Source organism: Lotus japonicus, chromosome 1 (genome assembly GCF_012489685.1).
Source record: "Lotus japonicus ecotype B-129 chromosome 1, LjGifu_v1.2".
Taxonomy (NCBI): Eukaryota; Viridiplantae; Streptophyta; class Magnoliopsida; order Fabales; family Fabaceae; genus Lotus; species Lotus japonicus.
The window spans coordinates 125652126-125677438 of NC_080041.1; the positions used below are offsets into that span (position 1 = coordinate 125652126).

The following is a 25313-nucleotide window of genomic DNA, read 5'->3' on the forward strand; positions in this document are numbered from 1 at the left end:
CATTTAGATTAGTTGAAAGAAACCAAAATCTAACATTAATTTAGTTCTGTTATCCACGAGGGATTAATTTCTGAAATGGTGGGATACAACAATGGCAGGAAGATTTTAATTGTCTCTTTTTTCACCCCCATTAATTGGGGGTGAAAAAAATTGAGGGGGTGACTACTCCCTCCGTTCCTAAAATAACTGATATTTTAAGGTTCTTGCACAAGTATTAAGAAATAGCAATTAATGTTCTTGTTTTATTAAAATTACAATCTAACTTCCTATTATACCTTTATCTCTCTTATTAATTTTAACTTTTCAGTTTTCCTACCACCAATAAATGAAGGGTACAGTTGATAAAGTATAATTAATGCTCTCTTGAACTTTGTAAAGTGACAGATAATTAGAAACAAAATTCAACAAGAAATAATGTCAATTATATAGGAACGGAGGGAGTATAAGTATAACTCTTCATTAGTTTGTAAACTTTGTTCTCTTGTTTGTATATGTATTCTAGCATTGATTGCACCTCAAATATTTCTGATGTAAACTTAATTTCATCTTAAAATTATGTGCAGATTCTTGCCTTTGTGCATTCCAATTTCCCCTCCCCATCTTCCCAAATATAAAAAGAAAGCCAAATGGAATGGGATGAAACTTGGTTGAAAGGAAATGTTATCATCCAACTTTTTCTCTAATCTAACAAACATCCACTCATCATGTACAGGACTAGATTGCCTTCTTTCTAGTTGTGGATAGAGTAGGGATCCTGTGAATTCTGTTTTGTAATTGTAAAAGTAAATAGTAATCAGGTGTTAACAATTGACCTTATATTTTCTAATTAATTAACCATTCTTTTAATTTTGATATGCTCACACTCAATTTTTTCTTTCATTCTATATCATTAACTTTTTCTTTTTATATCATATCACATATTGTATTTTTCATTTCTCCTCCATCTATTTCTATCTCATTTCTGAAATGTGGATGAAAAATGTGTGAATGATCGAGTTATTATTGTTATGAATGAAAAATTGTATTTTTTTCCAATGAATAAAAGTTTAGGTGAGTTTGTCGTCTTGTGCTTTTAGTTCTCTTTTTCTCAGGTTATACTCAGCAATGTTTTAAGAAAAGTTTGGGGGACCTGGCCCCCAGTCATCACCACTAAAATCCGCATCTAGGTGAATCAGCCTAAAGTACTTTGCTTGTACATTTTCTGAAATTAGAAGATCATGTATAGAAAGTGAGATATATATGTATGGTTTTCAGGTTGAGATGGAACCAACACACCACATGTTGTATATTTGAAACGATGTACATTCCATTATTTCAAAATGAATTTCCTCTTTTCTGCTGATTTCTTCAAAGCTTCTAGCTATTTGCTGCTGATTACGTACTTAACCGTCCAGGTATCAACCGTATATTTTTATTACTAACATTCCTTATTAAAACTAAATAAAATAAAAGTTTTTTTATCAACAAGGTGTAACACAACTAATACCTAGCTGGACTTCTTAAATATTTAATCTGTGAGTTCAATTCCATAACATGTGTATAAAAAGCATTTGTTGGAATTTGAAGAAGAGACCTACGCACTAAATAAGATTTCAAAATCTCGTGAGATTAATCTCATAATTATCAATTATGAGATGCATTAGATTTTTCTGCTTTGCGGTTTGTGAGTGTAAAAATCGTGTTTTATGTTTCTTTTTTCTGCTTTGTGAGTGTAAAAATCACGACAAAACTTATATATAAATTTGCCGGGCCCTGAAAATCTTTTTTCTTAAGAAAATGCAACATATATGTTTTACTATAGAACCAAGGGTCCTAGTTTTAGAGGTTTTGAATTCAAAGCTTAGGGATTGTAAGTTGTGTTTGAGTGAAGTGTAGAGCGAAGAAAATGCATTTATCATAGTTTCTTGGTCCCTCTTAAAGGTTTTTTTCTTGCTGCTAAGGTTTCTCTCTATCATTATGTGTATTATTATCTTATAAATGCTATGCGATGATAGTGACACTTGTGACTTTGAAGGTTATTGACGGTCATTTATCGATTGAGTCATAATGTGAAGGGATGTCTCTATTATTCTGTCGAGTCGGGGGGAATCATAGCCCTCCAAAGCCCTTAACCGTGTGCGTTTATTGGGCTTTAAGGTCCAAATTCGCTTGGGGGATCATAGCCCTCTAAGCCCTTAAATGTGTGCACTTAACAGAGTTTAAGGTCCAAATTCGCTCCGGCATCAATATATATAGGGACCAGTGAAGGAAGGCAATTTGAAATGACTAGAGAACTTGTGTCTTGTCCTCCTTGTATATGTTTTCTGTCTTGCATGTAATGAGTTGAAAGATAAAACGGATCAAGGAGAAAGCTAACTTCGTCTCCAAAATGGGAGAAACAGTGACATTTACCATTAATGAATACTCACATGCCATTGTCCTCCACCTGAATTTCATTATCATCTGCGATTCATGTCAAGGTCACCCCATAAAGCAACTATCTATATCTATCCCAGAATTTCCAAAAGAAACTTGTTCAGGTTCCTAGCTAGCTATTTGTTCTTGTGAGAGAATTATATATGGGTAAAACAAAAATTTCTAGAGGCTTTGGAGTATTGATGAGGAAACTCATGCAGTTGCAGAACACTTTCTCATGCAGAAAAGGAGTGAAGCAGGGACATTTTGTGGTGGTTGCAACTGAAGGGTGGAAACCAGAGAGATTCTTCATTGAATTGGGGTATTTGGACCACCCTGACTTTGTCAAGTTGTTGAAGCAAGCTGAAGAAGAGTTTGGATTCTCTCAGGAAGGAGCACTTGCAATTCCCTGTGAGCCAGATGACTTGAAGAGAATCATTGGAAGGAAAAAGCTCATAAACAAGGGTGGTATTGATATTACTTGTTAGGAATATGAGTAATTTTTTGTTCCCAAAATATGTCTCGTTATTTGTCTGACCAATAACATTTTCACATGTCAATTAGAAATAACGATGAGAGTTTTTTTTCTTCTTTTTTTTGTTGACATGAGGAAATTTTACTGGTGGGACAAAAAACTAAGACAACATTTGGAACAGAAGATTTAATTAACATGATCTTTTTACCAGTGTCTTTTCTGTTGGTGTGTTAGTTTGCCTACCCTTGCAAAGTATACTTTCTTTGTATGGTGTTGTAATGTTTACACAGAGCCCAGTATCCTGCTGATAATTAATCTTAGTGAAGTGTTGCACAAAAAATAATTAAGTTTGTCAAATCCTTATCATGCATTCTATAAAAATCTTTGACCTATGCTTTTATATATCAGTCATGTTTGTCTTTAAATTATGATTCTGTCATCAAGTTACTCCTCTCAGAGGAAATGGAAACAGTTGATGAAGAGACAGATTTGTCTCAAACTTTACCAAGATATGACGCATTAGTGAAGGTTTTAACAGTTATAAAAGTTTGTGTCACTTAAAAACTCAGCCTAGTGATTTACATGTAATTTTGAAGCTATATTTATGCATGTATGTTTGACTTTTAGGCGTAGAAAGATCAGACTACCATCTTATCTTATTGGTGTGTTCTTGGAGGTGCTGGCCACTTGTAAGATTGGTTAACTTTGGTGTCTATTTCAGCTTTTAGTTCAGAACTTCTCCAACTGTGTGGATATTAATATTATATTTGAAATTATTATCAGAAATTGTTCGGGAGGTGCTTCATATATTACAACACTCATATTGGAAGATCTAGGCTTAACTTTCTTTTTCTTAGAAAAGCTCTGATCAGCTAAACCTTTCCTTGATCTAAATTTCTACAATGAGGAGAGTTTGACGACGACATCCATATAATTTTAAAAAGATACAGTATGTATTAAAAAATCATAAACATAATGACCAAAAATAATATGATAAATTAAATTTGAAGAACAAAAATAAACACTAACCTTATTAAAACAAAAATAGGATGCTCACAATAACAAAAACAAAGGTAATCTACAAAAAAATAACATAAAACATATAAATATGATATTATAAAATAGAAACTATAAACATAAATGAAAAAGAGAGAGAAATACTAACTTGAAAGAGAGCTTCAATTGAAGTCGGTTATGGTTTTGACGTTTTGGGACGCAACTGTATATATGTTACCGACGGCTTCTAGCATTTGTAATTATAAGCTATTGACGACCAAAGTCGTAAGTAATCTAGCGGTCAATTGTCATGTCCTAACAAATCTTTGAGTTTATCCAAAAATAAAAATTAAACATTAGTAATGCCTTCGGTAACAAGGCGTGAAAATTGCCCGCCAAAATACCAACTTTGACCGTAATAATGCATGCGCTAAATTTTCCCACCAAATTACCGACGTTTTATGCCTGATTAAATTATTTATTTATTTTTTGGCGGAAATTCATTTTTGACGCCGATGGGATCCTTTATCGATGAACTACGACTTTTAGGCCATCGGTAAATCACTGTATCCTTGTAGTAGGAGAAGCTGGGGGTGGCAATGGCAGAGTAGGAGGATTAATGGCGGATCATAGTGTCCCCGGAGAGACAGTGAGGGCCTCCGAAGGAAGGTGGGGGACAAAGATAGAAAGTGAGTGAGGAACGGATGAGGCTCATAAGGAAGACGAGGATAAGAAATCAATGATGATTTTCATGCCCACAAAAGGGTCGTACCTAATTGATATTAGCTTCATTCGTAGTTGATGTTAAGTTAGTCGGTGAATGTAGCGTCGATCCCTAACTGCCGCTAATTAAAGCTGGGTGGACACAACGTTGACAAGTGATTTAAGTGTTTGACGCTAATTGTCCGCAAGCTGACACTAAGTGGCATCGGCCCAACTGATACTAAAATTAAGTGATTTTTTTATGCCTTACTTTGTCTTAGCATCGGTTAAGTCGATACTGCAAAGCCATGAAAATTAAAGTAACTCCCCTCATAATATATGGCAAGATTTATTTATTTATGTTGTGCCTCAACATTTTTCATCACTACTTCCCTACTTCTTTTGGTTGCTAAATATAAGAATAAGAATTGTTTCATTTCCACTCTCCTTCCTTCCCATCAACTTTCATCGAAATAAATACATTGAAAGGGAAGTCATTATTTACAAATTTCTTAATTAGTTAGTTTTATTGTTGAAGCTCGGTGAGATTAATTAAAAGAAAAAGAGGAACTATATATACTTATATAGTGGCTATACTCAGAAGTTATGATTTATGGGGTAGACTATGATAGTACGATCCGTAATAAACCAGCAGTGAAAGGGGAAAAATAATAAATAGTTAAATTTTTTTTTAGATAAGCCAAAATGTATTCAAATTTAGCACAAGGGGTGCTAAGCCCAAATACAAGAAAGAGAGGTTGAGCAGCCAGAAGACTACAACCAAGAGAAAATAAAAGATACATGATAAAGGGAAGAGCATGCAAACAGCATGATGCCCAACCTCCTAAAGCTACCCAACCAAAGCTACAGTCCAACTTGAATGATTAATTACAATATAAGTAAGAGCAAATTAAATTCATGGTTAATAGTTAAATAGTTAAATTCATTTTTGCTCTTAATAAATAGTTAAATGGAGTTCATGGTTATGAATGTGGATACATGTATATATGCACTATGCAATTAAATTCATGTAGTGTGAAGTATCGCAAATTAGAGGACTAATTGAAGGTTCCCTGTAGGAAATCACATGCATTGCCTATCTAATATAAGGTGATATTGGTCTAAGATAATGACTATACACCACTATCAATGATTTCATACCTTTTTGTTTTATTTATTCACAGAGTTAGCTCATCAGGAATAGGAGTGTTAAATGATCCTACATGTCAGTGCAGATTTTAGTCTCAATCCCCAGGGAAAACTAGAGGATAACATGAGAGCAGTTACAGGTGATTTGGACATAAAGTTTGCCTCTTCCAGTTAGAGTATGGGACAATTGGCATCATACTTTGTTATTAGTTATGGACACTGAGGAAGGGTAGACACTAGACAGAGGCGTGGGTGAGGTACAACAATTTGTTCCGGATCAGGGTTGTGCTTTTACAATTAATAATTGTATCAAGATCAATTTAATTTTTTCTTACTCATAGCAGGTTTGTAAACTTGTTCAAAAGTTAAAATGAAGTTAAAATTATGATGAATCTAAACTATTTTTCTCGATTTTAAAAAAAATCTCAGTTTTTTCTTCTCTCGGTCATGATTTTGGCAGTATAGTGATTTTCATATGTGGATCATGAATTATATATGTGTGATATATGATTCAGCATAACAAATGTTGATTTTTAAATGACATGTTACAATTATACTCGTGAAATATGAAAATGAACTCCAAATAGAAACAAATGATTTAGGAATTGGGTGTCCAACACTCTACTTTAATTTTGTGGGACTTGAAAGTAATGCGGGACCAAAATGTTCATTTAGCTAGTATGAGGTGAGTGTGATGAGTTAAAGTGAAAGTGGTGTATGGTCCAAAAATCTTGAGATAATTGGACTTAATGTTCATATTTGAACTTGTACTCAAGTGAACTTCAGAAGTCGTTTATGAACTTATGCTCCTTCATTTTAATCCGAGGGTCCAATGCCCACAGTTTTTTTTTCATTGAGCCATTCACTCCTTTTTTATGTTTTATTTTGTTATTTATTTATATAACTTTTGGGGCTTTTTTTATCTTGGATATGAGACAATTAGGCGCCACAACCATTTGTTGGACTTGGAAACACGAATCCAAAATGGTTATTTAGTTTTGGTTAGGTGTGAGTGTGCATGATAGGCTAAAGTGAATATGGTGTGCCAATTCTTTTAAGGTAATTAGACCAAAAACACGCAAGCTTATAAACACTTATGATCAGTTTGATTGCAGTTTTTGAAAATTGTATTTTAAAATTATTTTAAAAACTGTTTCTCAAGAAAAAAATTGTTTGAAAATTAAATATTTTTCAACATTACAAAAACTGTAATCTGAAATAAAAAAATATTTTTTTACCTGTTTTGGTATTTTTAGTTTTAAAGTTTGCAATTAAGAACTATTTTTGAAAACGAACATGTTTTCGAAAAGTTTCTGTTTTTAACAACAGAAAACAATTTTCAAAAACCATAATCAAACAGACCATATTCCAATTATGTAATGTAGACTTAGAAGAACCAAGGGCAAATCTGATCACATTGTTTGCATAAATTTCAATAGGAAAGAAACGTGCAAAGTGAAAACCAATACAACAAGACACCTTTTAATTAAAATCTGAGGCTGCAAGCCACTATACGTTATGAAGAGCGTTTTATTCAGAGATCGAGTTAACACAAAATTGATTTAATTCAGATCCTTTTATTGGGTGCAATCAAAACCTGCTTTAGCTGATAAGGACCTTGTTTCTCAAGTTTTTAAGACCTGATGATGTTAGCGGCTTAGAACGCCACAAATTCATGATAAAGAATATCATGCATGTTATTAATCTCCATCATGATGGTGATGATGTGAGTACCTACTACCACAACTTTTAATACTAACAAACAAATAAAAGAATGAAGTATGTAACTATGTATGATGATGATGTGATGAGAAGGCAAAGTGTAGAATCTTTGAAAGCTGCCTTTTTTTCAATAAATATTATAGTCTTTTTAATAAATAGTTTAGGTATATATGATGAGCAACTTGCCCAGTTTTTCTACATACTTTTAATTATTTTTGGGTTTTCAATTTTGGACAATGCGCTTCGATACATTTGAAAATGAGAGAATTCAGTACATTTTATCAGTTCATTATTTATACTATAAAAAATTGAGTTGCAAATATAAAAAATTAATTTACTATAAAAAATCATGACAAACCAAAACAAAATGCATAAAATTCCTCTATTTTTAAAGGGTATTAAAGAAATTGTCTTAATTTATTTGGTGGTTAATCCCTTGAAACAAGGACGTCAATCGTACAAGTGTCTCAACCACAAAGCTCCTTCTAAGTTCTAACAATTCTAGAATAACATTTCCAGAATCTTAAAACTAGTAGTGAGTAGTGACAATTAACTAGATATAATGCAATATATTTGGGTCTGTTACTGGAAGCTGAGATGCTACTGCTACTAGTGATCACAGGACCTAAACTTCTCATTTGAAAAATTGCTTGAGTTACCTTTTAACCATGGGCTCTTATATGTGTATTTTTTTTTATAAGCCATAAGAAATATATTGAAATGAAGTATAAAGGGTAATTCAACCCAATACAACTAGGAAGGAAACAAAAAATAGAGTAACAAATATTTTTTGGTAGATATATACATTAGCAGCGGTAGGTAACTCTTAATGACGGTCTAATCTATGTGTCTCTTAAATGTTCACAAAAACTGTAGGCACCAGTGACATTTTCTTTTAACAACTTTGGACTTCAAATGAGTGCAAACCTTAAAGAGGAAAACATTTTAAAGTCCAATAAAGAGATTGAACCCATAGTCAAGTAACTAATTAAGCATTTATCATTTAAAGAAATAGTGGACTGGGCGAGCCCCCACCCCTAAGAGGGAGGGGCTCCCCCGGGGGCAGCATGCCCCTGAGAGAAAGATTTCGTCCCACTGGTGAGGGGACGAACTTAAGAGGTTAGAGAATTTCCTCTAAAGACAATCGCCTGGGGCGAGTGACTTATGTAAGAGAGTTGGGCCTAACATAGTACAGTCTAACAAACCCATTAAAAATAAAATTAAAAAAACATTGTATGAGACTTTTGCTCATTTATTTATAAGATTAGGCTATTATTATTCCTAAGCTAATAAGCTCTGTTAGGGCTTGAGGTCTATACTCTTACTCAGCGTTCATTACCGGAACTGATAGTCATTATAAAGTTTGTTCATTTAATTTTCTCTTCTTATCTATTTTCTTTATTTTTCTTAGGATTCAAAAGTTACAATCTCCTCTGTCTCAAGTCTCTGTTTTATTTTTCTGATAAAATATCATTGGCCATATAATTTTGTATATAAAAGATGAAGCAACACAAGAAAAAAAGTTGTGAAAACACGGCATCACCTCTTGCTAGCTAGCAGTGTTGTGTTACACTGTCCATCATTTCTCATCCTTAACTGATTTAAAATATTTAATCTGTTTAGATTCGTGTTCACTACCGCTTTTGGTGTGAAAGTGATCTTCTGAATGTGGAATCATATGATTGAATTCCACAAGTTGCTAAAACTTAATTTTATATTGAGGATGTCATTTGCTAATCATTTATAACTTAATCATATGATAGTACGTATATATTCTTAACTGCATGTTCTCTTCTCTTGAACCACTCTCTGCCAATATATTAATGTTATCTTATCAATACAGTTATGGTGCAGATAGAGGGGAAGAGAAATAAAAAATTAAATGTATTTTTTTTTTTTGATATAAATGAACATGCTGAAAATTCTATTGCCGACATTTACAGGATGTACGAAGAACACCGTCAAGAAATACCTTGATTTGATTTCTTGTATATATCGTCCATGAAATGCAGTGATGTAAACCATGACTCTTCCCTACTTGACTTTAGTTTTATTATTTGACCAAGAAACAAGGAAAATGATATTTTCATACATGCTTAGCTTGGAGTATTTTGATTGCAACACATTTATCAATAGTTGACATACACGCATATAATACGTGGAATTAGATCGATGCTATAATTTTCAAACTTTCTTTTAAAGATTCAACAATTGCATTAATAATTAGGCGGCAAAGAAGCTAGTACATCAAAGTTCATAAAAGGAACCGCAACTAAAGAAATTTCCTCCACTCAAACTGAATCAATGTAAATGGAAGAGTTTTTAGCTAAAACGAAGTTCCTTCTCAATGACGACTTTTCCGACGGTATCTTCAATGACGATGACAAGGATGTAATGACAAGGATGTGTTACATCCGCTGAAAAGAAACATGGTGTTCACATGGGCACTGGACAATTATATTGGAGTTTTGAGGTTTACGAGTTGGGGTTTCGAGACGCACGAGCGCGATGTCTTTGATGATGATGGTGTAGTGGTGCTTCAAACTATTAGATGAGTCGTTGGCTTCCTCTCTCTGACACCAACACTGCTGAAGATCGAGACGACAGCAAGGCGCCGGAACTGGAGGTGGTTGTGGGCAAGGACGGGTCTACATGTAATGTTATGGGGGCATTTGCCCCACCAATTTTTTTTTTGATAGTGTAAATATTAGTGTTGTTCTAATAGTCACCTACTATATCTATGTATAAATATAGTTATTCTAATAGTATTTGCCCCCACTAAAACATTTTTTATACATAAAATTATATTTTTGTATTGCTACAAATGTATATGTATATTTGGCTCTCACGACTTAAAATTTCTGAATCCGTCACTGGTTGTGGGTAGAATCACAAAGGAGGCGGAGTTTGGGGTGAAGTGATTGAGTTTAGGCGAAGTTACAAAAATAAGTTTTTTCATCTCATTCAATCATAACCACTCATTTAAGCGATATTCTTAAAATCTTACATCTAACAATGGTTAATTACTAGTTCACCAATGTACCAAAATATCAATAGTGCACCTGAACGACCCACAAAATTTTGATATGGAAGTGTAGAGACGCGACCATTTCCGAATTGAACATGTGAGTGAGAGAGTGGGTATAGACAGCAAATTAGGCGTAAAAGAACGTGGTACTTTAGGTACGATACCAAGTCCCGCGTTCAAGATTAATTAGGAATGAAACCGACGCGTCAATGTTGCATTAATTATCATGTCCCTGCAAAAACACGGAATGCATAATCAACAACAACAACAGAAACTTCCTCACTATTTCCCTTCTCCATTAATTCTCATTCAAGCAAGCTATACTTATAAAATCCACATATATACTCCACAATCAACAACACTAGGACTCAATCTTTCAAATTACTCACAAGCTAGCTAGCCATTGAAATTGAAGTAGTCATCACTGAACCACACTTGTAATATTGTCATTGTCCAACAAGAAAGTTAGCAAATTAAAGATGGTGATGGAGATTCGAAGGAAGCTGATGCTGAAGCATTTGATCACGAAGGTAATGAAGGGTACTCTTCCATTCTTGGCACTCTTGAATAGAGCACATCAGAGAAGGGGTGCATATATTGATGATGATGATGAGAGTGAAGTTACAGCAACAACAGTGCCAGAAGATGTTAAAGAAGGACATTTTGCTGTGATAGCAATGCAGGGTGAAGAAACAGAGAGGTTTATTGTTGAGTTAGATTATTTAACAGATCCTGCTTTCTTGAAACTTCTGGAGCAGGCTAGTGAAGAGTATGGTTTTGGACAGACAGGTGCTCTTGCAGTACCTTGCAGGCCACAAGAACTTCTCAAGATCATAGAGAATCGAAGATCAGTGGATCATAGTGCCTCTTCATAACACTACTTTTATGTGTGTATGAAAACTATTATATATATATACAGCCATATTCATTTTTGCCCCTTATTCTTTGGGTAAAACATGGATCAAATTTCCAATTTTTTGCATAGGTAAGACATCTGGGCAGGGAGTAGAGTTCTACCTATTGTCAAAGTGTTCTTTCTTTCTTTTTCTCGAACATATGTAATGTGTACTGTTCATTACTGTGATAACAACTTTCTTTAATTAACAGAATGAAAAGAATACAAATTTAATTTAGATACATTCACACGCATTTTCTCGTCTATCTCAATTTCACGCACATTTTTCTTTAATCTCCGTCTTCTTTTTCTATCACATTGTTGTAAGCACGATTGTCATATCTACAGAGACTATGAATTTTACAGGAACAAATTCGTTAAACTATGTCATTCAATAGTTTAACTATGCATTTCCATGGTTTTAGGTTCTTACATAGTGTTTGGTTTGAGAATGAAGAAGAGGAGGGGATGGGAGGAGTTTTTTTCAAGCTATAGGTGATCAGGTTACAAGAAGCATTAAGAACAGTAGTAAATCATCAATCGATGCAAAAGAACATACAAAAGAGATACATGAGTTGAATGAATAAATCTAAGCCTAACAAAAAGGGTTTAACTGTCAATTTTCATGAAACTGTCAATTACAAATATGAAACAAAAGAATAATTATGATCTGTGATGATTCTCGAACGATGCCAGCTCTTGGAAGTAATAAAATCAATCTGTCCAAGTTCTTGATCTATTTTTGCTCTATTTCTTGGTGTCTCTCTCTCCCTAAAAACTATGTTTGCAGCTCAAAAGAATTTAGATCCTAAAACCTTGCAAAACCATTCAACAACCAAGAGTTATGAAACATGCATTTAGGGTAATTAAGAGCAAAAGCAATGAAACTAAAAAAGACATAAACAAGATAGTTATGCATCAATATCATCAACATAAGACTAATGGATTTTCTTTTATTTCTACACATTAGATTCACTACGCGAGCTGTTCAAAGACTATTTTTTAATACCAATCCAAGTCTCAAACCAAACCATATTTGATGAGGCTATAATAAGCATTAAGATCAATTATAAATCAATAAAATTGATGCTAAAGAAAAAAAAGTAACATAAGTTGACTATGCACGCTATTTACAATGCTCAAATTAGCATTTCACTAGTTTTACTAACATTAACAAATTAGACCTCGAACATGATATCATGTTGTTGGTTATTTTTAACCTACTACTTTTAGGAAAAACTAAAAATCCATTATGGCACAATAATGTGTTAGGTTGTTGTATTTCACATAGATCGTGTGTTAAGTATTAGTTTTACTAGGTAAATGCCAATTTGAGTAAATAAAATCAATGAATGTTTGATTTTAAAAATAGTTAAAAAAAAAAGCAAAGAGGAAAATGTAATTAGGAATGAGGTTAATTAATCTATTGCATGTTCTCAACCCAAACACTTCTATAAATTAATTTATTATTTAAAATGCCAAAGAGTCATTCATCCCACTAATTTCATAGTTAACTAATTTATCAATTGAAACTCTTAGACTTAATTTCTTGAGTTTTATCATTCTCAAAAGGAGCACAAATACACATCTTCATGGTGTGAGGTTACCCTCTTACCTGGCATAAAAGCAGAAAATTAAAAGAGAAGAAGGAGAAGGCAAATTCAATATTCTTGTCATTATTCTCAGCAGCTATAACGTTCTACTTATAAAGTCCAGATAACAAAATAAATAAGGAAACCCTAAGCAAATAAGGAGGTTGCGCCTCTATAGTGTGCAGGTGCACAAATTAACCTAATTATAAAATACTTGGCAAAACTTGGGCTAATAGAATTAATGACCCATTTATTTAGGAATAACATAAACTAAAAATACTACTACTAGTCTTGAACCTTCTTGGCTGAATGATGGTCCTCTTGGGCCTTGTGGAGGTGGGCTCCGTACCACTCCACTCCCTAAGACATCCTGAATGATTTGTACATATTCTAAGACAAGTTATTCTTTGACAAAAAAAAAAAAGACAAATTATTCTAATTGTAGGAATCTATGTTGTCATATGAAAAATCTTTATAGAAACTCCGATCCGCGCTTTCATGTGGAGAACCCCTATTATTTTTTCCCTATGATAATTCCATCTTAAGATGACTAATCCATTGGGTGGTTTCTCACACAAGCAACAAATAACACAAAGACCGAAATTTCCATAGCTTTTTTTTTTTTCCCATTTCTTTATTTTAAAATTTGAATTCCGATTTATATCCTACTCATTTTCATCTTAATCCTTATTTTTAATAAAAAATTCCGAATTTTATCCTTACCGTCTTTTTTATTTATAAAAACCACTCATTATCAAACCATATGAATTAATTTCAATCACTCAACATAGTTTGCTGTCTTCATTAGTGTGCGACAGAGTTGAAATCTCCTCCGCTCTCTGTTTTGCCTTTTCTTACTAGAGATTTGTTAATCCTATAACTTTGTTGCTTAGTTTTCCCATTCACAAAAAAAACATAGTTTGCTATCTCTTTGGGAAAATAAACTTTAGTTTGCTATCACAATATAAATTTAAATAATTTTCTTAAAACTTTCGAGGTTTTTAATTTTTTAATTCAATTTGCATCCATTATTATATTTTTTTATATTCTAATCCTAATTTTCATTTTTTTATACAATAGAAAAAAACAAAAAAAAACTAGATCCTCATGAACGAAGTGCCCATGAGATCGGCCCTCAACAAATCAACAACCCCATCCACAGAGGCATCCCAAACCAAACTAGGAGAGGTCGCGGTCGCACCGAGCTTGGATGAGAATATGATGCCGATGAACAATCCAATCCCGACGGAGCAAGCTCTTAATCTTAATCCTAATTTTCATTTGATTCCTAATCGATCACTATCTTCTTTTTATGTTCAATTTCCAATCCTTTTATATTATTTTCTGATTAAATCCAATAGTGTTAATACTAATTCAAATTCAATCTCAGACTAAAAATTCTTGAAAATATCATACTCAATCCTTATGATTTAAAAGGTTAATTTTTATTTTACCTTTTCTTTTATCAAATAGATGTACATGAGAGCGTTACGATTTGAGAGCGGATTTTCCGCCCCCGCCAGTAGAGAGATAAAAGATAACCATCTCAATGCACATCACGACCTACAGGCAAGTTCGACGAGACTTGGGAAGACAATAGATTGCCTCGATCTTATAAAATGATATGATAAAATTAATTAAAAATCATCTGAAGTAAAACTAGTTAAACTATTATTATACATATATCCAACCATAATGAAAATGAAAATAAATATTATAAGATTGATTCCAAAAGTTAATAGGAAGCAAGCTACTAAAAACAAAAAAAGGAAGAATTTCTTTGCAAACAAGAAAGAGAGCAAACCCCACCTTTAAATATCACCGAACTACCCTTAACCCCAAAAAACCCACACTCAGATCTACACGTCTCTCTGTAGATTCATTCCGCAGAGAAACCCAACCACCCACCATGGCGAATCAACCTGAATCCTCCGATTCGTACGTTTCGTTCCTCATTATCGCGATCGATCGTCGTTTCGTTTTCGATTTCGATGAATCTCATTGATTGATTGTGTTTTTGTTGTTGTTGGGGTTTTCAGGAAGGGAACGAAGAGGGATTTTAGCACTGCGATTCTGGAGCGGAAGAAGGCGCCGAATCGGCTTGTTGTTGATGAGGCTGTTAATGATGACAACTCCGTCGTCGCTCTTCATCCCGCGACCATGGAGAAGCTCCAGCTCTTCCGTGGCGATACCATCTTGATTAAGGTATTGTTGCTCATTCTCTGTCTAATTGGGAATTGGGTTTTGATTAATTAGGGTTTTGACGTGGGAATTCGTTAGTTGAAGAAGCTAATTTTGATGTTCCCTATTGCTTTTCGTGAATTGGGTTTGCTTAATTAGGGTTTTAATGTATGAATTCGTTAATTGAAGCGGCTAATTTTGGGGTTCCCTATTGATTTTCGTGATGTTACGATGTTGTTAGGGTTTGGGTATTTGAGAAAGTAGAAATCTGTATGCTTTTTTGCATTGGTTGTTGGCTTGTGGTATTAGTGGGGTATTTTGTACCGAAGGGAAAACACCTCTGCTAGATTTCTCGAGTTGCTGCTGCTTTCTGTGCAAATGCCCCTTGTGTAGAGGAAGTTGACTGAAAAAGGGACAATTTTGATGCAAGCCTTAGTTTGTATGCTTACATAATAGGGTTATAATGTTAGAATTAATTTGTACGATCTGCTAATTTTGATCTTTTATATGTAACATTGAGGTTTCCCTTTATTTCCGATGGTGTTATAGTATAACGGGCAGAGATAAAGTAGAAATTTAGTGTATTTTGTACCCATGGAAGGGTGCGTGGTGAGAGAGAACAGTGCTGGTTCTTTGTTTGAAAGTTGGTTAGAGATAACATTATAGGCTAAGTTTCTTCTGATAATTTCTCTTTGTGAAAATGGGACCATTCTGCTTTATGCACTGGGAGTTTTGTGCTATTATGTTGTGTGTTATATTACTTCTTCTTCAGTGGAAGTTCAAGTTGTTTCATTTCTTCCTTTTGGATAACTTGTGTCCTATATAATCATTGTGTTTCCTTTGCTTCTTTTGGTCTTTTAGGGAAAGAAAAGGAAAGATACAATCTGTATTGCACTTGCTGATGAAACATGTGAAGAACCAAAAATAAGAATGAACAAGGTTGTGAGAAGCAACCTTAGGGTTAGGCTTGGAGATGTTGTTTCGGTGCACCAATGTGCTGATGTCAAGTATGGAAAGCGCGTCCACATTCTTCCTGTGGATGACACTATTGAAGGAGTGACGGGAAATCTCTTTGATGCGTACTTAAAACGTGAGTTACTGCTTCATATCTTATGATATCTAGTGACACTGTTTTTTATCTTCTGGTGTCAATATCCTTTTTATGCAATTGTGTCTTCGACTGTAATGGATAAATTGTATTTCAGGAGAATACATTTTAGTTAATTATAAATTCTGAGCTGCTTCACCCTGTCTGTGCTTACTACATGGTTGACGAAAGTTTTCTCTTATTCTCTATGGGTTAATATCAATCACGAAATCATTGATTTATACATTTTAGTTAATTATAAATTCTGAGCTGCTTCACCCTGTCTGTGCCTACTACATGGTTGAAGAAAGTTTTCTCTTATTCTTTATATGAAAATACCTTGGGTGAGTTTATATTGTCTCGCTAATTGTTTCTCTTAGAATTCTCTTCTTGCCAGACTCTTCGAACTTACTTCGTTTGTCTTGGGTGAATTTATATTGTAATGCTCAGCATTGGTTTCTCTAAGAATTATTACTAGAAAGTTAATAGAGTTGAATGGCTATGGGACATAGTTGAATTTCTGTTGTTATTTTCCCTGGCGGTGACCCTCGGTTGACATTTGAGTTTGATGGTTGTTGCATTCTAATATATTTTGAATACTAAGCCTAGTTTTACTTTTGCAGCTTATTTCTTGGAGGCTTATCGACCAGTGAGGAAGGGAGACCTCTTCCTTGTAAGAGGGGGTATGAGAAGTGTAGAATTCAAGGTTATTGAAACTGAGCCTTCTGAGTACTGTGTTGTCGCCCCAGACACAGAGATCTTCTGTGAAGGAGAGCCTGTTAAAAGGGAGGATGAGAATCGATTAGATGAGGTTGGTTATGATGATGTTGGTGGCGTGAGAAAGCAGATGGCACAGATCAGGGAACTGGTGGAACTGCCACTGAGGCACCCACAGTTATTCAAGTCTATTGGTGTTAAGCCACCAAAAGGAATCCTTCTGTATGGACCCCCTGGATCTGGCAAGACTTTGATTGCTAGAGCTGTTGCAAATGAAACTGGTGCTTTCTTTTTCTGCATCAATGGCCCTGAGATCATGTCAAAACTGGCTGGTGAGAGCGAGAGCAACCTCAGGAAGGCTTTCGAGGAAGCGGAGAAGAATGCACCCTCAATCATCTTCATTGATGAGATAGATTCAATAGCTCCAAAGAGGGAGAAGACTCATGGAGAAGTTGAGAGACGCATTGTTTCTCAGCTCTTGACACTCATGGATGGGCTTAAATCTCGGGCCCATGTAATTGTCATTGGAGCCACAAATCGCCCCAACAGCATTGACCCTGCCCTTAGGAGATTTGGAAGGTTTGATCGGGAGATAGATATTGGCGTACCCGATGAAGTCGGGCGCCTTGAGGTTCTTCGAATTCATACAAAGAACATGAAGCTTGCTGAAGATGTAATGTTCAAATTCATTTCCCCTAAGTTATAGTTTGATTTGAATGCTCTCATTTTGAATGGCATTTGTCTGTTGTGTCACTTGCAGGTTGATTTGGAAAAGATTTCTAAGAACACACATGGCTATGTTGGTGCTGATCTAGCTGCGTTGTGTACTGAAGCTGCACTTCAGTGCATCAGGGAAAAAATGGATGTGATTGACTTGGAAGATGAGGAAATTGATGCTGAAATATTGAACTCTATGGCTGTAACAAATGAACATTTCCAGACTGCTCTTGGATCAAGCAATCCTTCTGCTCTCCGTGAAACAGTAAGTATTTTATCCTGAAGTTTCTTTTATCAATGTTAAGCTTCCTATTCTCTTGTTTTCTCTTTCTTTTTGGTATCCTGTTGTACCTGAACTTTTCTAAGTTTCACGCACCTCTTTAATTTCAACTTTGTTACTGAACCAGGTTGTTGAAGTGCCCAATGTCAGCTGGGAGGATATTGGTGGTCTTGAAAATGTTAAGAGGGAACTCCAAGAGGTTCGCTGAAGCTCTCGCATAATTCACATTATAGTTTCTAAGCTTTCTTTCATCTGTCTCTGATTTTTTCTACTGTTCTCTTTTGCAGACTGTTCAATATCCAGTGGAACACCCTGAGAAGTTTGAGAAATTTGGAATGTCACCTTCGAAGGGAGTTCTTTTCTATGGTCCCCCTGGGTGTGGTAAAACACTATTGGCTAAAGCTATTGCCAATGAATGCCAGGCAAACTTCATCAGTGTCAAAGGTCCTGAGCTACTCACTATGTGGTTTGGAGAAAGTGAGGCTAATGTGAGGGAAATTTTTGACAAGGCTCGTGGTTCTGCTCCATGTGTCCTATTCTTCGATGAGCTTGACTCTATTGCAACTCAGGTTTGTACAATCCTGGTTTATAAGCTATAATTTGCACTTCAGGCAAAACTCTATCTGGAATGTTTGACACTATTTTCTTTCTAAGTATTTTGAATAGAGAAGATTAGTGTTATCTAGACAATCATAGTTATCTTATATGATTACCTGTCCTTAAATTTTTGCTTCATTATATACTGCAGAGAGGTAGTAGTGTTGGAGATGCTGGTGGTGCTGCTGACAGGGTGTTGAACCAACTGCTTACTGAAATGGATGGGATGTCAGCAAAGAAAACTGTGTTCATCATTGGGGCCACTAATCGACCAGACATTATAGACCCAGCTCTTTTGCGTCCAGGTCGTCTAGACCAGTTGATATATATCCCCCTCCCAGACGAGGATTCGCGCCATCAGATATTTAAAGCTTGCTTGAGAAAATCCCCAGTCTCAAAAGATGTTGATATTAGAGCTCTTGCAAAGTACACTCAAGGCTTCAGTGGTGCTGATATTACTGAGATTTGCCAGCGTGCTTGCAAATATGCCATTAGAGAGAACATTGAGAAGGTACTGTTTTACTGAGCTGTTTTTTTCTCTGTATTCCATTTACTTGCTGAGCCCCTTGAGAACAATTGAAATCATTGTGAAAACTGGATCATCTTATAAAAAATTCTGTTCCAATTTCCCTTGACAGGACATTGAGAGAGAGAGGAGGAGAAGCGAGAACCCCGAGGCCATGGAAGAGGATGTTGATGATGAGGTGGCTGAAATCAAGGCAGCTCATTTTGAAGAATCAATGAAGTATGCACGAAGGAGTGTAAGCGATGCTGACATTCGGAAGTACCAGTCATTTGCCCAAACATTGCAGCAGTCTAGAGGGTTTGGATCTGAGTTTAGGTTTGCAGATTCCACCTCTGGTGGCGGTGCTGGTGCTGGTGCTGCATCTGATCCATTTGCAGCTGCTGGTGGGGCTGATGAAGATGATCTTTACAGTTAGATCAACTTGTATGATCGTTGTTTGTTCACGAATCCCAGTGCTCGCTTATTTTATGTACTTCTCATTTTGTGTCTGAAGTCTCTAAAAGCTTCCTTTGGATTATTATCATCATTGCTTTGTGAAAGGCATTTGTTTATATTGGCCAACATTAGGTGCGAGCCTCTTCGAAACTTGGAAGGATTTTTTTTCTAAGTTTTTTTGTATAACTGTGCTGCCCACTCCCAAATTGCCAACATTTTATATGAACAAAACTTTACCGTTTATGCCCTTTTTCACATTTTCATGTTATAGGTTTCTTTTGGAGATGTCAAGGTTTATCTACGCAAGTTGATGTTATGGCCGAATATTTTTTTTATTTCTTTTAAGTATTTTGAAAACTGCACGCTTATTCACTTATTTTGAAATTATGATTTTCCGCTAAAATGAAAATTACAATTTTCCTTTGAAACTTGCAAAAGCCTACTCTAAGGGTGTGTCTGTGAGTTGAGTTTTGGAGGTGAAAGATAAATGAGAAACCCTCTTCTGGCTGAGATCTTAAACGGGGAAAGATTTGGAGAAATTTTTAAAATTATTCAAGACCCTCATTTAGTTGTATTTAGTTGTTTTGTGGAGTAACTTAAATTGGGTGTTTAGAGTGATTTAGACCTTTTAAAGAAAAGAATGGTTTATTCCCCTTCTGCCCTGTCCTTGCGTTCAGGCTGATCTCAAGTAAAAGTAAAATAAAATTATGGGGCCGGATGGTGGTAATACATGTAATGCGTATTAAGCCACAAAATCTTAGTGTAAATATTTGTCTTCTTTTTGGCTATAGTTGTCTCAAGATTATAAATGTGTTCGGTTTTCTAATAGGAAGAGTCTAGATCGAGTGTGTTTGACTTCTGTAAATACTGTATACAATTATACTCGATCTCATTGACTAAATCATTCTAAATCATTTTTGGAATGTTATATAGATTGTTTGGGAATGTTATATAGATTGTTTGGGATCGTTCAATGGAAATAATTCTAGCCCAAAATTAATTTCACAAATAAGGTAAAGAAAGCAACTTTTGCATTGTAGGGTTTCAAAACATTACTGCACATAAATAACTTGCTTATAAATGTATCCAGTTTCGGTGCTCGGTTGGTAGACATCGTATCGTGAGGCCAGCATTCACCAATAATGAGTAACAGCAGGTGCTAAACAATCCCTAGGTAGACCAGAGAGCGGATCATGCCGATTGACCTATGTCTAGGAACCTCATGAATGAACTTTGCATCACAGGCTCTAGCAGCAAAATTGCACCTCCAGAACATCAATAGGAAGAAGGCACGACCCTGGAGTACGAAAGACCACCTCCACCATTGTTCCCTACTCATCAAAACACTTACTTGAGTGATGGGTTGGTCTTGTCTGATTCACATTCGAATGTACACCATTTACTTTCAACCCACTTTTATCATAATCAGATTTATTAAAATAAACTCTAACAATACTGACTCAAACGCTCACTAAATTTAAGCAATAGCAACAAATTAACTTGTATCCAAAGGTGATTTGCGGGGTCTATCTGGGAGAAACCAAATGTTTCTATATCCTCCACGAAAAGTCACATATAAATTCACAATCTTCTGATGGGCTCAGTAACAACCTTGATCAAGATATATTGGATGTTACGAAACCGGACCGGAAGCCTCATTTTTATAGGACTTTATTCAGTGTCTGAAAGCAAATATATTTCTGGACAAAAACAAAAGCAAATCTATATGCCAAAAATCTTGACCAAAAACAAAAGTATGACAAAAAAAGGGCCAAAAAAAGAGCTAACATTTTCTTCTTCTATATTATTGCCAAAATCAAGGCTTGATTTCTTTACAATTTTTCTTAGGATGCATGGTGACCATGAAATGTTTCAACTTTCCTTTGCTTTAATTATTTCGTTCTTGTCTCAGCTGTTACCAGCAAGCCTTGTACACTTATGATTAAGTCAAAAAAGTTTAGGAAAATAATGATGGGGTGCAAAAATGTCGCTTTGGCATCACATCTCAGTGAGTTAGGGTTAATGAGTAAAACATTTGTTTGAGTCAAATAATCCAACTCACATGCTCATCGATGGGACTTGCACAATGGTCCCAAGTCAAGGTTTGCAGGAGAAATAGGAATCATGTTCCTCTAAGGAAAGCAAGCCACGAGCTCGTAGGGTTAGGGTTGGTGAAGTGTGGTATCAATATTGGGAGGAGGAGGTGTTCATCCATGTCTATGCTCTACACAACACATGATTTGTGCCAAAAATTAATTGTGTATTTGGATATATATTATTCAGGTGCAATACAAATTGTGCCGGCTAAGATTCTCGCGTATTAATTATTAAAAAAATTTCATTCACTTTTTTATATTAGAGCTCATTTATAATTATGGGAATCAATCAGAGAAAGTTTTGTTTGAATATCTATTGGTCACTTTCGTCCCTAAAGTTACAGACGTCGGGCATTTTAGTCCCTATTCTATGGAAATATAGCTCGTAGTCCCTGATGTTGCAAAACGTCGGTCACGTTAGTCCCTGGGTTCAATTCCGTCAGTGAAAGTTAACGGGAAGGCTGATTTGGCACGTTAGTGCTCCTATGGAATTTCCACGTGGATTTAAATATTGGGAATTTTTTTTGACAAAGTTATAAAACTTCAATTCAGTCCCTAGCGAAAATCCCCAAAATAATTTAAATCAAATACTTAAACAAAAAGCAAAATAATTAAAAACAAATCATTAAAAAGTAAAATAATCAACAAAAAAACCCTAATTAATCTAAACAAATTACTGAAAAAACAAAAAAACATAAAACACCGTACCACCCAACCCTTCTTCTTCATCTTTATGTTCCTCTTGTTCTTCAACCCTTCTTCTTTAAGAATCCAAACCATTCTTCTTCTTCTTTCTCTTCATCACAACAGGTCGTGCCACCACACTTCTCCTCTGGATCGCTGACACCTTCTCGATGGCTGGTTCTCGCTCTCGATTCCTTCGTTCACTCTCGATCTGGGTTGAAGATGGCTGGCGGTGGTTGCTTCAGAGGCGAAGAAGGGCTCGAAATTTGGCTTTCTCTCTCGATCTGGGTTTCTCTCGCATGGTTCTCGGCTTCTCCGATCCGTGAGGCTTGAAGGTTGTCTTCTGGTTCTACCATGATTAAATTGGGAACATGAGATTCTAGGTTTCGGTCTTTGAACATTCAGATTCTGGGTTTGGGTAGATGTGATTTTGGGTTTCTTGCTATGGGTTTGGTGCTTGCGATTATGGGTTTCTTGCTCCGGGTGTGGTGCTTGCGATTATGGGTTGGTCTGATGAAGAAGGGGAACAATCACCATGCTGCAGACAAGAACTGGTAAGTGTATGTTTTTGGTATGGGTTTTATGTATGAAGAAGGAGAACAATCATCATGCTGCAGATTCTTGCTAAGTGTATTCTTGTTTAATGTTTCTGGGTCATGAAGAAGGGGAACAATTACACACATAATTGCAGATGGAATATTAAGAAGCTTTAATTTTGGGAAACAAGATGAGGGTGGTTGGATTTGGTGGGTTTCTGGGTTTTTCGGATTTTTTATTCTGGATCTGATGTTAATCTGGGTTGTGGGTGGTTGAATTTTGTGGGTTTATGGATAGTTTCTTCTGGGTTCTTAATGATGAAGATGTGAAGATGAGAAGATGAAGGTGAAGGCAGATTAGAGATTACTAGTTCAATTTGGATTAAAGCTTTTTTTTGTAGAATTAAGATTAAAGTTAAGTAAATTAAGTTTTATTTTGGGGATTTTCGCTAGGGACTGAATTGAAGTTTTATAACTTTTTCAAAAACAAATCTCAATATTTAAATCCAAGTGGAAAATTCCATAGGAGCACTTAACGTGCCAAATCAGTCTTCCCGTTAACGTTCACGGACGGAATTGAACCCAGGGACTAACGTGACTGACGTTTTGCAACATCAGGGATTACGGGCGACATTTCCATAGAATAGGGGCTAAAATGCCCGACGTCTGTAACTTTAGGGACGAAAGTGACCATTCACCCATTCGTACTATTATAAATAAACTTTAACACACACTTCAAATTAAAATGTGAATTGAACTCTTGTATTATAAATTCGAAAGCTTATAAATTAGAATAAATTAAAAATTTATTCACGTAATATTGATATTTATAGTACTCAAACTAAGTGCCTATTTGATTTCATGTCTGCGCAAACAGGAAAACAAACAACACGTCAATTTTGTCTATTGTAAATCAAAGAAAACACAATACACGAGTTCAAAAAGCTTATTTATAAATTAATGTTAACATATAAGAATTAGAGATTAATTTCTATGCACCGACGGTGTAAAAAGTTTTACATCATCATTCAATCACAACCTTCCATTTTCTATTCTAGATATTATTAAATTCAAAATCAATTGTGAGCTTACAAAATGGAGGGATGTGATTGAATGATGGTGTAAAACTTATTTACACCGTCGGTGCATAGAAATTAATCTCTAAGAATTATGCTGTTAGTAACATAATGCATGGTACTACCTAGGGCTGGGCACCGGTCGGATCCGGTCGGATTCGGGCCGAATCCTCGGGTGTGGGCGGGTTTGAAACCTCACTTTTGCCAATCCATTTCCGACCGAACTTAAGCAACGGGCAATTCGGATTCGGGTGGAATGGGTCTCGGGTTAGCAGGGTGGGTTACAGCGGGTTTCAGAACCAAAAAAAAATCAGAGGAAGCAGAGAAGAGGAGGAGTGAGGACGGAGGTCGGAGATGACCTTCCTCATACAAAAACGATGACAGTGATGGATTTGTGATGATGACAATATCATCGATTCTTCATGAAGGTTCTTCATCGACTTCCCCCCTCTAACAGATCTTCGACATTGAGCAGCGGTGAGAGGTTCTCGTTCATGGCTCTTGATCGACAACGCAGAGGCCTGAGGGGAGGGGAGTAGAGAGGTGATGAAGTGAGAGTGGATGTGAGAACCTTGTGGGGCCGTCGTCGTTGATTCTGAGAGAGAGAGGGAGAGCATTAGGGTTTCCTACTTTCCTCTGGATGAGCATCAGGTTTTATTATCTTTTTTTTGTTTGGTCAAACAAGTTTTATAATGTGTGGGTTCACTCACCACTGGGTTGGGCTTATAGCCTTTAAAAAAAGCTATATATGGGCCCGGTCGGGTTCAGTTACCGCTGGACCAGGGTTTCTTGGACCGAACTCGACCGGTTCAAACCATTTGAACCCGATTTCCTCACCCGATGGCCCGTTAACCCGCTTTGGTCCGCCCGTTAGCTGCGGTTTCGGCTCGGTTGAGCCGGTTTCGGGCCGGGCCGGTTTTTTTGGCCAGCCCTAGTACTACCCAACACAATATTATTTTTTTTAAGTTTGATTCGAAATATATGTATCCATCCGAAATTCAACCAAAATTCAAATCAACACTGATTTAACTTGAATATGCAGTTCGTTCAATGGAAATCAAAATGAGCACATAGCTGTGGCTTATTACTGACTATTATTATTTACTAGACTAAGGCCCCGTTTGGAAAAACAGCTTAATTAAGCGCTTATGGTCATAAGCGCTTATGACATAAGCGCTTATTCATAAGCTATTTTTAAAAATTTATTGAAATAAATTAAAAATAAGCTGTATATAAGCATAAGCTGTTTTTCATAAGCTGTCCTGAGTAGCTTATGGCAAGCCATAAACTGTTTGCATAAGTTCTCCCAAACACTGGCAAAAGAGCTTATGCTGTCAGATAAGCTCAAATAAGCTCTTCCAAACTGGGCCTAAATAACTATCTGAGAAGCAGTCCCACGTGGAAACTTGTAATGGGTCCTCAATGCTT

The 25313-nt window shown here is 35.7% G+C and overlaps 3 protein-coding genes across 3 annotated transcripts; all 3 read left to right on the forward strand.

Moving 5' to 3' along the window:
• Positions 1-1182: 1182 nt before the first annotated feature.
• On the forward strand, positions 1183-3226 carry LOC130730331 (auxin-responsive protein SAUR32-like). The gene is made up of 2 exons (XM_057582312.1): positions 1183-1394; positions 2616-3226. The coding sequence occupies exons 1-2, from the start codon at positions 1320-1322 to the stop codon at positions 2880-2882; spliced, it is 342 nt and encodes a 113-aa protein (XP_057438295.1). The 5' UTR covers positions 1183-1319; the 3' UTR covers positions 2883-3226.
• Positions 3227-10750: 7524 nt separating this feature from the next.
• LOC130732625 (auxin-responsive protein SAUR32-like) lies at positions 10751-11599 on the forward strand. Its single transcript, XM_057584637.1, has one exon. It carries the CDS (start codon positions 10946-10948, stop codon positions 11339-11341), a length of 396 nt encoding a protein of 131 aa, XP_057440620.1. The 5' UTR covers positions 10751-10945; the 3' UTR covers positions 11342-11599.
• A 3133-nt stretch (positions 11600-14732) lies between these two features.
• Positions 14733-19736, forward strand: LOC130730332 (cell division cycle protein 48 homolog). The gene is made up of 9 exons (XM_057582313.1): positions 14733-14891; positions 14993-15158; positions 15996-16224; positions 16845-17611; positions 17699-17920; positions 18063-18134; positions 18223-18504; positions 18684-19043; positions 19171-19736. The coding sequence occupies exons 1-9, from the start codon at positions 14863-14865 to the stop codon at positions 19471-19473; spliced, it is 2430 nt and encodes an 809-aa protein (XP_057438296.1). The 5' UTR covers positions 14733-14862; the 3' UTR covers positions 19474-19736.
• The last annotated feature ends 5577 nt before the right edge of the window (positions 19737-25313 follow it).

What these genes read in the sequence shown, in the direction of transcription:
- LOC130730332 (XM_057582313.1), top strand. Translation starts at nt 14,863, where the DNA reads ATGGCGAATCAACCTGAATCCTCCGATTC. An exon ending in CAACCTGAATCCTCCGATTC is followed by an intron (nt 14,892 to 14,992) that starts GTACGTTTCGTT and finishes TGGGGTTTTCAG; the next exon opens with GAAGGGAACGAAGAGGGATT. An exon ending in TTGACTCTATTGCAACTCAG is followed by an intron (nt 18,505 to 18,683) that starts GTTTGTACAATC and finishes TATATACTGCAG; the next exon opens with AGAGGTAGTAGTGTTGGAGA.
- LOC130730331 (XM_057582312.1), top strand. Translation starts at nt 1,320, where the DNA reads ATGAATTTCCTCTTTTCTGCTGATTTCTTCAAAGCTTCTAGCTATTTG. An exon ending in TTACGTACTTAACCGTCCAG is followed by an intron (nt 1,395 to 2,615) that starts GTATCAACCGTA and finishes AAACTCATGCAG; the next exon opens with TTGCAGAACACTTTCTCATG.
- LOC130732625 (XM_057584637.1), top strand. Translation starts at nt 10,946, where the DNA reads ATGGTGATGGAGATTCGAAGGAAGCTGATGCTGAAGCATTTGATCACG.